The sequence below is a fragment of the Thermobia domestica genome, chromosome 3 (genome assembly GCF_964235325.1).
Source record: "Thermobia domestica chromosome 3, izTheDome1.hap1.1, whole genome shotgun sequence".
Lineage (NCBI taxonomy): Eukaryota > Metazoa > Arthropoda > Insecta > Zygentoma > Lepismatidae > Thermobia > Thermobia domestica.
Window position 1 is genome coordinate 147,218,992 of NC_137456.1, and position 13,143 is coordinate 147,232,134.

Sequence of the window (13,143 nt, forward strand, 5' to 3'; positions counted from 1 at the left end):
TTCACTTAGGAACTATATGTGCTCTCTCCAAATATCCAACTTTCACAATCCTGCGGTACTTCAGCAACAATTTTTATAGAGGTAGTTGGTGAGTACTTCAAATTATATGCCTTTAGCCAAACTCCCTCTATAGAAATTGTTGCGTGAGATTCTGAAACATGCATTTTTGGATAACGCACATATTAATTTCTAAGTGAAGTCTTGACCCGACTACGGTAGGTCCTATAGTTTTGGAGCTATGGACCTTTAAAGTTTTTTTTTTATGTTTTCGGCAGCCTGTAACTCGGAAAGGAAGCATTTGTGCACCCAGGTTGGTCTATACTTTTTGTCTTATCTTGGTGTCAGGAATAACTTCTCAAACGTTGTTGTTTTGAAACTGTTTTAAAACTTAGTGGGTTTTTAATACTATATATGCTACTATAGATATACGTGATGGAGCTTTATTTTGAAATCTAACATTTTAAGTATGAAGTAATTGTAAAAAATTGCAAATATTGACAAGGGAACATAGTTTGACATCCTCTATAATACCACCAAATTAATAGTGTTTTCCAATCCAACGTAACGCTGTATTTCTCAAGTGGCACTACATGAAATCACGACATGTTTGTGATAGGGCAACGTATTGAAAATATTATATAAATATAATAACCATAACATAATGTTCTATTTCGAATTGATACGAAAACAATTACAAGGACGTGAAAATTGGACTTGTCTTCAAAATGCTTTCATTCAAAAAACTGATTAAATAAGTATCTCATCCAATCATACTGATGGTTTTCAACAGATGTAAGGGTCATATGCCTTTTGCAGCCATTTTACATCTCAAACCATTGCCAAAATGTGAAAACGTTTTCTGCTAAAATGGTGAATAATACAAATTTAAAATAATCTTTCCTTTACTTTTATAAAATTACATCAATACTTTACATTTCTTTTTTAACATTAATTTCTGGAATTTACATAATTGTTTGCAATGTTACAAATTTTACGAATGTTATTGAGTGTTTGGAACGATATCATTGTGAACTTTATAACTATTGAAAACCATTTAAGAGATTTGTTATTATAATTATTTAAACAGTTTCTCCAAATTAAAACTTGTGAGAAAAAATAAATTTCAGTCTCTTTTAACTTTTTACCCTATTTATTTGTAACATGACCTATGATGATGATAATTTCTGACACTAAGGTGATATAGGTGTGCATTGACCCGTTCATAGGTGTTACATCATTACTTTTATATAAAAAAAACATCCAAAATTTTAATGATTGTGATACTGTAGTGTCTTTGGTTTCCAACATTCAATATTTAACATTGTTTTGTAAATTTTTCTTTAACATGTAAATATGAAATACTTCTGTAGTACTCTGATGTAGTGCTTCTTAAGGAAACACATGATTATGTTGAATTAGCAATATTATTAGTTTGATGGTAGTGCAGAAAATATCAAAATTCCAATAACAATACATTTGACGTACAAAATTTTAGCAATTTTTTTTCTATTAATTCAAAAATTTTAAAGGTGTTTCAAAATTAATGATCCACTCCGTGTATGTGTTTTAAAAAAATCTTCGATCGTTTACTGTAGGTCATGTGTTAGTTTGGGTTGTTTTTCCCCTATGTACGAATAATCCTACAGCAAAAGCCCCATTAGGAGCGCCAAAAAATCAAAATTTATTTTCGAGAAAATATCTATAATACATCCATAAAAACAAGAAATTTTTCAAAAATAAAATGTGTGGTATCGTTCAAAACTTTGACTAAGTTAATTACGAATAGGATGTTCGTGAGTATGAGTTTAGAATATTAATTATTACATAAATAAATATTATTGTAAAAGGACTAACCTGTGATACTTGTATAAATATCGTTTTTTTTTAAAAATAGAAATATTATTTGACAAGCTTTGTGTGCAATATAACTAAAGTTACGATAGTGATAAATAACTATAAAACATAGGAAACTTTAAATGCTTCCTCGAACACGTCTAAATAAATTGAAACAGAACTGAATGTAGAGGAGATATGAATAAAATAAGTATACTTCTTTACTGGAGAAAAGAAAACATATTGATTGAACAAGTAGATCTATGTCAATTATAATAAGTTTTGATAAATGATTAACAAATTCCTGATAAAAGGTAGATTAGTGAAGGTAATGTGATAATAAATCTGAATATCGAACTCAACAAGATGATTTTGGCATTTGTAATATATGTATGCGATTGTGAATACTTTAAATGATCTAATAACAAAAAGAAATACTGCAGTGTACCAATTTATTTGCAATGGTGAACGTACTACAGGGCTGAATAAACCCATCTGGAGGCCCGGGGCTAGAAAAAATATGTCGCCCCTGCTGACTTCATCTAATACATTTCTGTGAAAATACAGTGGGAAATTTCAGGGAATATGTTTCATACTTTTGGAATTTCAGGGAATATGTTTCATACTTTTGGTCACATTTTATTTTATAATGACTCTTCATGATTCTTTTTAGATATTCAAGTGTGATTTTGATCAGAATAGACGTTCCTGTCAACCTGGAGGCCCGGGGCTATAGCTCCCCTAAGCCCTCTCCTTAATCCGGCCCTGACGTACTAGTTCCATGACAGAATGATAGATTGTTTTTCCAATTTTAACAAAATATGTGACTTTACAAAGTATATGGTAGGAGTAGTTTTATCAATACATACAGTACATGGTGTCCTAATTATTTAATACTTTATTCTACGCATCAACAGTTATTGTTATAGCTTTGCAGCAACTTGAAGGAATTACGATTACTAACTTGTAGTAAACTTACAATTTCACAACACTAAATATTTTCAAATTGATAGATTAGCATGCATGTGAATATTATTTAAAACTGTGCCAGTTAGTAGGATAAGTCAAACTGAAATGCAGGACATTAAATACAGTATATTTTAATATTAATGATCGTAGGATACGCTTTACCATTTTTTATTATTTCATGTTGTTCTTTTTGAATGAGTAATACGATTCCTTTGATCTTATATTTTACCGTCGGATAATTTATTTTTAGTTAAGCATTCACATACTAAGTGCAATAACTCAGAATCAAATTATAAATCTTTACGTAATTTATGCTCTAATGTTTCCATTATCGTTCCATTAAACTATTTTTTTTCTTTATATTAGAGAGAGGTAGGATTGAAGACCGTCAAAATAATATTTATTAAAAATAAGAACACATAAATATTTACGTACCTTTTATAGTGATGAATATTCTTTCATCGCCATCATTCCTATCTGTACTATATCTTATAGTTTGAGATAATTCATTTAAATATTCTAAAAAATAACTTTCTATACTTCGTTTGTCAATATCTAGAACTTGACTACCACCATTATCATCGTTATTGCTGTCGTATTCTTGAGAAAAGTATTCACTTATAGCGTTGTCATTTAAATCATATTTAAAATACATTTCATCACCACTTCCGTCACCACTTCCATCCCCACTGCCGTAAGGGTGGAAGACGATGTCTTCATCATCGCTGATTATATCAGTGGAAATTGTGACTCTTGTAGTCAATTTTTCTTTTTCGCTAATATCAGACAAAGTAGAAATTTGGGTTGTGACGTCTTCAGTAGTTATGATATTAGGCAGTGTAGTAACATAAATGGTATCATCTGCTGTAGTTTGTCTGACACGTTTTTCGGCATAGAAACCTACATGTACTAGCTGATTATTTATATCATTCTCACTAAACAGTTGCTGCAGTGCTTCTTGTTCAGCTTTCGAGTTGATTATAACCAAGTGAGCTCCTTCTTCTTCGCATGCTACTTTTGCACTATTCCAAGAATTCTCGTCTGTATGTAATTTGTAGAATCCAAAATCAGGGATGTACGAATAATCTCTGTAAGTTGGAGTGGGAACATCTGTAAGCAAAAATCACAAAATATATCTGTGTGTCTTTATTGGGAGAAGGGAAACAATCAAAACCTGCAATTTTAAGATAAAATCATTTTCTAAAAATATATTTTACTAGTGGATTGCGCTGACAATTGATTGTTCCTTAATATTTGAATTTTATATATAAAGATATAAGAGTCACTTGTGAGGAGAATTCACTAACAATATACAAAAGTCTTGCTATGAAAATTGCGTGTTCTTACTTGTTCTCGCAAAAAACAGAATAAAAAATTTATATATATATATATATATATATATATATATATATATATATATATATATATATATATATATATATATATATGTGTGTGTGTGTGTGTGTGTGTGTCCTCTTATAGTTAATTCTGAGCCTATAGAAAATATGAAAGTAAAGGGCAAGGCAGGAAGAAAAAGTATTTCTCCTTGTATCAAAAAATAAACTTGAACACGGGCAGTGAAACATATTCTACATTTCAAAAACATTGCATTTGAATCATATGTATAAATTAATATTTATAAGTTTAAGAAAAATGCTGGATAGTAGCAAATAAATCAAAATTTTTCCACGAAGAAATACTACAGGGTGGTAATGCTGGAGAAGTGATTCCGCACTGAAAACCAGGCATAAACGTCCATGTGATACAGCTCCCTATCCAAGTTAAGGAGGAGTTTAAATGGCGAAAAAGAAAAAACCGATGATGGGTGCAAAAGGAATGTTCATATAACGGTGTTGTCAAGAGACGTGTAAAGAAACATAGCTTGTAGCATCCGAAAGTTCAAAGGTTACGTCGATGAACGGGTCCGCAATATATTCCCCACAGGACAACAGGGATTCCAATAAGTTACGTGAATACAATTCGGATTCAAGCTAGCCCCGTGAAATAATTTTCTTCTTGTGATACGTGATTCCATGAAAGATGATAATTCCTTGCAAAGAAGCAGCAAAAATTGAAGAAAAACAAACTTTTGTGCGTGTTGCATAACGATATAAAAATCTGCAACGGCAAATGGCAAGAATTCATTTAGTTACGTACAAAGAAGAATAGTTGTGGCATATTCAGTTGTACCTTACAAAGTTTTTGTGGAGTACAGTATGAGACATCTACGAAGAGGAACAATTTCCAGACGGTACTGAAACTGTCTACCGTTGATTAGATTGCAAAGATGATATCGGTGTAGCAAATATTACCGTATGCTTTTAAATACGTAGCGCATTCCAGAATTGATCGCTGCAGTAATATTATCTTGAACAACAATTTCAGACAAAGTGACCGGTATTGCATACACAAGATGTCTCATCTCCCTCAAGAAAAAGAATTCAAGATGCGTGAGATCGGGTTAGCGAGTGACCATGATATAGGTCCTTCTCTACCAATCCAAAGACTTGAGAATGTTTCAGGTATGTTCGCTAATTCCTTTCAAAATGTGCATGTTCACCGTTATGCTAAAAGAACATTGCGATTTATGTTCAAGATAATGTGTTCCAACAATTATGAATGAACATTACATACAGCCATTACTCAATGTGTCTTACTATTTTCGTAGTATGGCGATAAAGGTTGAAACCGGAAATCGTAATTGATCCACTTCTGTTTTACCTGTTTTACAATATGGAAGAATAATAGAAAAATTGCATGATTGTTAAAAACATACTAATACAAGACAATATGGTTTTCTTTGATTTAACACAAAGTTTCCTGATGCAAAGTTATACCTTACCTGTACTTTCTATCTTCTGTCTGTCTGGTTTAATTTCATTAAGTTGAGCTTCCAGATGTAAAGAACTTCCATCGCTGGATTGAGCTCTCTCTACATTTATAACCCACGAGTCGGGAATTTCTTCAGCCTTTAAATCCGCAGTAAGATTGGTTTCCCATCTGCCGATTGAATCTTTGCTTCCTTGTAAATTTAATTGAAGAGAGCGAATATCCTCACTGGCAGGTGCACAAAAGCAATACTCAGCACTATGTAACACTAGTAATGTCAATATCATGTGCATATTAATGTTCATTTTGTGCTGCAAGATGTTTCCTACAAACTGAAATGAACAGAAGAAGTAATAAGCATGTTATAAGAAAATGAAATATCGAGGTCAAACTTGCTATACATGGTATCTCTTTTTAGAAGAAATAAAACGAGCACAAAGGTTTAAGAAAAGTGTTACTCTTTAAAAAAAAAAGCCAATTCATTTTAATTAATTTACCTTTATCTCAAATCTACTTAATATGACCAAAGACACAAAGAATAATAAGAATTATTAGTTTGCGCTCTTGATTTTCAAATAATGATAAACATTAGTATAAGATGTATAACAGCACTATGTAACATTTCTCATTTGGCGTCGAACTGCCGCGTAGGGTAGAAAGACATTGCAAGCAATGGAGCTTTTCATATATGCGCGGCGAGGAAAAACGAAAGCGGCGCGGCAAATTGCCGCGTACAGCCAAGCAGGACATTGCATACAATGGGGCTCTTTACTTATAGGCGGCGATCTGCCACTTGGGTGTTGGAGGAGGGAGCAAGTGTTGCCAGGAAAGAGGAGAGGGTGGTTGCGATAATTTGTATATGTGTGTGTTTTACGTATATATACACACACACACACACATATATATATATATATATATATATATATGTATGTGTGTGTGTGTGTGTTTGTGTATTTGTGTATGTTTTTATGTTCTAGCCTAGGACACTTCGAGTGCTTTTAACCAAACTTGTTACCTACAATAAATAGGAAATGATGACATGTAAAAATAATTGAAAACGATCGATACTACCGAAGTGTCGAATCCAAAGTTCGTTGATTAAAGAGTCCAAATCAATATAAATTATTTTTTTCTATGTAATAGAAGATTGGGATAAATGTACGGGCAGGGCTGGGCAAACGAGCTTCTAATTTGATAAATTTCTGGAACCCCAAAATTGAAATATGTACTATCAAATATGTCAACAATATTACATATTTTACATTTTATTGCTATACATTTATGTACTATTTTGCTATATATATATTTTGTTACATAAAAATTTGTAATCCGGATTTTAGTAATAATACTGTAATGAACAGTCCGCGGCATAAAATTTGTTACAAAAATTCTAAGTCCAAATGAATAACAAACTCTTGCCCAGTTTTCTTATGAATTCCCGCAACACATGTATCAATCGATTAGTTGCTTCAAGTATTTATTCCAACTCCTCCCCGTCCTCCACCTCTCCTTGTCTAAAGCAGCGTGTGTGACGTAGTACACTCTTTCCATTCAGCTGAAAAAGAAACAGAAATCAAGTTTACAACGTTATAGCTTTAAAACAGTCTTTTCCATTCGTTTGTTCTGAAATATTTTTAAGAGCCTAAATTAAAGGAACGTCACACAATCTTCCCAGAGCTTCATAAATATCTTTAGTTTCATTCTTTTCTTTCTTTAAAGAGTGCAAGCTAGTAAGATGCTCCCTAAGAAATCTATGGAAATTGCCAAGAGCTCTAAAATATCTACGGACAGAAACGAGTTTTATTCAATGATTCATTGAATTTCTTTTCAGTAAGTGCAAGTAAATGTTTCAGGGGCGTCATTTGGGCAGGACACGAGGGTGTAATTCCCCCTCTCTTGAGCTTCATAAATACGTAGTTTTTGATGAAATGTATAGTAATATACTAATAAAGAGTGAAAATCTTATGTCGCCGGAGAATCTCTTCCGTCCCCCCCCCCCCCGAATAAAGTCTAAAAGACACTGATTTTAATAACAAACCTATAGAGCTACGATAGCACATTGCTAAAGAGCTTACATTTGGTTTCAAGAGTCGAAGGTTTGATCTCAAGTCAGATGACTTCCTGGGTGACATTGAGAGAGAGAGAGAGAGAGAGAGAGAGAGAGAGAGAGAGAGAGGATTCAAGTATGGAGACAGAGAGGGATGATTTGTATACATAGATTTAGAATTGGGAAAAAATGGTCGGACAGCATTCGTATTATGACGAAAATTCTGATTTTGTGAAAGATAAGAAGGGAAGTTTTCGAACTGCGAGGATCACATTAGGCAGTTGTCGAATTAATGTGGAGAACTCTTTTTAGAGCATCAGATGATTACGAAAGGAGAGAAAGATCTTCAGAACTGAGGAATTAAGATTTTAAAAAAATCTGGTTTCGGCGACGGGTTCGAACCTTGTGGTCATCGAACCATGACTTTATCCATTCTGCTACGGAGGATTCTATTACTGGTTCACATACGTTTCCCTTAGCTGCGTTGAAAGCTACCTTTATAGGATATTCCAAAAGTTGACTCGGTAGATGCGCCGTTCAGTTAGGACGTAAACCTCTTGTAACTTAGTTACAATGTGCAAAATGAACTTCCTCTTCTTCAGGACACTTTTTAAAGATTTAAAATTTGTTACTATTGTTTTAATTAAGTTACATTTGATAGAACCATCTGATAAAGTAGTGCCAAGCCCTTTGCGTCATTGTCTGTTAGGTGAATGGTTAATGTAAGTTACTTTTACGTGGATGGTCCGAGCTTCCAATCAAGACCATTCTTATTGATTATTTTATTTGAGCTACGCTCATACTGTATATTCCACAAGTTCAAGTTTGAAGTAATGTAGTCACAGCTAGTTTAATTCGAAATAATTTTCCAATATTATATTTGTTACTAGATTTACATGGCACTCCTCACTTGTTTGTAGCCCTGCATAAATGCAAAATTGTTTTAAAAGTATATTTTACTTTCAAGTATTATTGATTTTTTTTTAAAATTGTCCTTCAAATTTATTTTATAATTATTTTCTATTTCTTAATTATAACATATTTTCTATTTATATTGTATTCTATGTTACACGTTTATTATTTATATTTTATATCTTACCTTTGCACAGGAGCTTTTGACAATTCAGAGCAGCAGGGACATACACAGGATGCAGGCCTTGGGAATCCAGAGCTTTTGCCCCCACGAAATCACTATCTTTTTGTTTGTAAATATATCTAATTTTATAGATGGTGATAGCAGGGGCGGATCCAGGGGAGTGTGTTTGGGGTGATCGCATCCCTCAGAATAAAAATAAAACATATCCTAAGTATTTTTCATCTTTGTATTATAAACGTAAATTAAAACCTAAATTTAATGCAAGGACGTGATAAATCTTTTCAGTAGACTTCGCAGTCCCCTCCACAGCTTCTTTTTCATGTAAGGCTAAAGTAGTCTCATTTTAGACATCGAGGAAAAATAGTGGAATTACTAATTTTCAATGGGCGGCGTTTTACTCTGGGCTCCCTCAACGCACTGCCGTTAGTTACGTCACTGTTCAGGATGCATGATGCAGCTTCTGCTTTTAGGAATACTTTGTAAGGCAGTACAAGTTTTTTTAACTGTTGTGTGAATTAAGTTGTATTTGCAAGAAGTGTCGGTTAAAAGAAACTCAAGATCCTACACTCAAACACAAATAATCTCTTTCGAAACTAATGGAAAACGAAACGAATCGTCCTAAACATGTTACGCTTTTGAAGAGAAAAAGAGCAAAGCAGTAGTTGGACATACGCTTAATGGTGTTTCTTGGATACAAATTTATAGCTTACAAAAGTCATGTTCACCTCATGGTTTGATAGATGAAGGGTTAGTAAAAGGAATTCTTACGCTGGTGGTCGTGGGTTCGAATCTCTGCTCTTCTTGTTACTTTTTTCTCTTAGCTACACTTAGTTTGTGCATTCCAAACATCAAAGTTTGGTTTGGATTATTTATGAAAGCAGGTAGAGTATTAATTGTAGTCGAAATTAGTTTCAAATATGAGATTATAATTACATATTTTGTCTTTAACTTATTACGTATCAATTTTTATATCAAATTTTCCAGTCTTTATTTAATTCATCTTCGGGTGTAATACAATGAACATTTGCAGAGCGATGTCAGTCGGACGAAAGTATATATTCCATTGCTACTCTAATATACCTAGGTATTTGTTCATATATTTATAAATTGTTTACTAAGTAAAAACTTATGTCGGTCCACATGATGTGTCATATAATAGACCGTACGAAGGCGGACATAGCAGAAGGCGTATTGCAAATATCCCTGGTGATAAAAAGTAGGGGTCTTCTTCACTAGATTCGAACCACAGTTACATGCGGTTTTGGTTTACATAGGAAGCATAATACCACTCGGCCACCAAGTCTCGCACGTTAGCCTCTTTATTAATGTAGAACATACTGAGACACTTACATTCACTGGTGTCGCGTAATGTATTTCATAAAATTTTGTTAATAAGTGGGTCGAATTAGGTAGCCCTCGAAAGGGCTGATGAAGTTGTGGGCGAGCATTTATTAATAGTGTGTATAGTTCCCTTGGGACTCGATTACAGCTGCCATACGCCGTGGCATTGAATCCACCATGCGAGAGATATAGCGTTGGGTGCAACAGATCGACCACGCATCTTCAACACGCTCCCAAAATCATTAGATGTTCGTGGAGGATTGTTCGACCAGATTTCCCGCAATGTTCTTGCAACAGAGGCCTACTTATTTTCAATAGGGCTCAGATCTGCTCCATGAGGAACCCAGTCAACTATTTCGACGTCAGGTTACCTCTGCAACCATGTCTGAACCACATTTTAATTATGTATCGAGCTATTGTCCTCTTGCAAATATAATATGCCGTCACCTACATGAGCTTTTATTTCCGGAAGCGTTTCATCCAGATGTTCCACATACTTGTGGGCATTTAGGCGACCAGGAATCCTGTAGATTCCTCCGAAATTTGTAGCCTTGCATATCCATGCCCAACGGTGGACAGTTACATGTCCCATTCGACCAGAACGGGAAACGTATTCAGAGGCATACCTTTTTCCAGGGTGGCGGTAAACACGCTTCGGCCCGAAGTTTGCACTGGAAAATATTTTTTCGTCTGTGAAAGCGACCTCGTCTCACACACGTGCAATATTTAACTGTGCAAACGCCAGACGGCCAACCATGTGGTCTTCTGTTAGTCGCTCCTTAACAGCTGCCCTGTATGATCTCAAACCAAAGGATTTGAGTCTACGACGGACAGTCGTAACATCGCCTGGGAAATTGGTTTCCTCTCGTAACTGTCGGGCAGACATGAAAGGGTGCTCACGGCATTGGGCAATTACACTCTGGTCTTCTTCGGCAGAGGAAACTCTTTGTCGCCCACTTCCTCTTTTACGTCTTACATCTCCTGTTTCCTCATATCTCCTCCACCACCTCCGTGCTGTAGCACGGTTAACGCCATATCTCGTCCCTGCCTTGCTATAGTTCATGCCCGCATGCTCAATTAAAGCAATCACGCTGCTTTTAACAGAAGCTTCGTAGTGAGCCATTTTCAGACCAGAAGCAAAATGATAGCTTTGCTTAGGTTTTTGAACGAAACGTGCTTCATGTGACGTCACGTAACAAGACGGAGTTTCCTCTCATTGCTCTAGACGATATCGTACGCCCTCTGCTGGGTGTTTCGTGACGGAAAAAGTGCTTTTAAGCAGTTCATGGCGACCGCTTTGAAAGCAAATGTAAAGTATGAGAATTAAATTTTTCAAATCTGTAGTTTGGTGTAGAGACAAAACAAAATTGGAAATCAAAGATTTAAGAACAACTCAGATTATTAATATAAAACAAGTCAAAGATTATTAACTTGTATTATCATACAAGAAATGCGAGAATTTTGAAACAAAGAAAAATAACTTAGAAATTTGCAACTGAAGACAAAAAACTAACTTAAACACACTAAAGGGTATGAGTAGGGGGATTAATGGGGACGTCAGCAATGAGGCTATATGTCCCCGTCTTGACTAACGCGAGGGATGAGTTTTACCATTTCACTTTGACGGAATAACGTAGAGGATGGAGAGGAGGGGGAAGATACATAACAGCTATAAATATAAAAATAAAAGTGACAATGTTCGGTGGTGAATAACTCTTGAACTACCCAATCGTTCTCAATCACATTTTGAACATAGATGAAATTCGAACCTGGGAAGCTTTTTGTTATTTCATTTTGATATTAGAACTTGCGGAAGAGGAGGGGAGGGTAAATATATGAAAATGGATAAAACTTAGTAACTCTTGAACAATCCGACTGATCCCAATGAATCAAACATTCAATATAGATAAGGTTCGGACCTGGGATGTTTTCATTTTTTGCCTTGACGGCACAATGTAGGGGAGGGGAAGGAGGGACTATGTAAAAAACTAATAATAAAAATACTGTCTTGGTGACTTCATCACGCTTAAACCACCGAACTGATCTTAATCAAATTATCAACATAGATGAGGTTCGGACCTGGGGTGGTTTTTATCATATCCCTTTGATGTTAGAACGTAGGGTAGGAGGAGGGGAGGGGAGATATCTATAAAATGAATAAAACTTAACAACTCTTGAACCACCTGACCGATCTCGATCTAATTTTCAACATAGACGACGTTCGGGCCTAGAAACTTTTGTTTTAATATTTTCACTTTGACGGTAGAACATAGGAGAGGATAAGAGAAGGGGAGATTAATATATAAAAATAAATAGAACAACTCTTGAACCATCCAACAGATTTCGATCAAATTTTCAAAGTACATGACAATTCGGGCCTGGGATAATTTTTGTCATACCGTGCCCCCAACATGGAGAGGGGAGAGGGATACAAAAAATCATCGAAAATGACCAATATCGAAGAGTGCTTTAGTAATGTTAAAACCATAACATATTACTATTTTTCTTTAATTTAGCCCAGCGAAATCGGGGTGCGACTTAGATTCGAGGACGTCTTAAGTTCGAGTAGTTATCGAGAAATAATTAAAGATATTAACGTGTTATTGAATTACTTTGCTAATAATAATAATAATAATAATAATAATAATAATAATAATAATAACTATTATTATTATTATTATTATTATTATTATTATTAGTAGTAGTAGTAGTAGTATTAGTATTATTTTAGATTTGATCATTCAAATATTGAAAGATCAAAATATTCAAATACCTTAAGACAATTAAACGTGTGTCATCGCCGATTAATGATCACCAAAAATTCTAAATTTAAACAAAATATTCACACATGGTTCCGACTTGAGAACCTCCAGATTATTAGCTAGCGCCTTGAGCACAGATCCACGCTCTATATGCGCTAAATGGTATGTTTTAGTATGTTTAAATTAGATTTCCTTGCCTCCAGTTACAAAATTCTAAGTTAGTATTTTTCGTTCTTTCAAAATTTCTTTCGTTTTTTTTAATCATA

General features: G+C 34.4%; 1 protein-coding gene and 1 long non-coding RNA gene across 2 annotated transcripts in view; one reads left to right on the forward strand and one right to left on the reverse strand.

Moving 5' to 3' along the window:
* The window catches only part of LOC145681989 (uncharacterized), a 194,689-nt gene that overhangs the window by 116,288 nt on the left and 65,258 nt on the right, over nucleotides 1-13,143 (reverse strand). The window contains exons 6-7 of the mRNA XM_081753590.1: nucleotides 5,645-5,963; nucleotides 3,238-3,912 (exon numbers count right to left, since the gene is read on the reverse strand). Of these exons, the coding sequence (XP_081609716.1) occupies nucleotides 3,238-3,912; nucleotides 5,645-5,963 (994 nt within the window). The remainder of the gene's footprint in view (nucleotides 1-3,237; nucleotides 3,913-5,644; nucleotides 5,964-13,143) is intronic.
* LOC145680799 (uncharacterized) overlaps nucleotides 1-13,143 on the forward strand; it is a 241,866-nt gene that overhangs the window by 74,767 nt on the left and 153,956 nt on the right. The gene's annotated exons all lie outside the window — the stretch shown is intronic.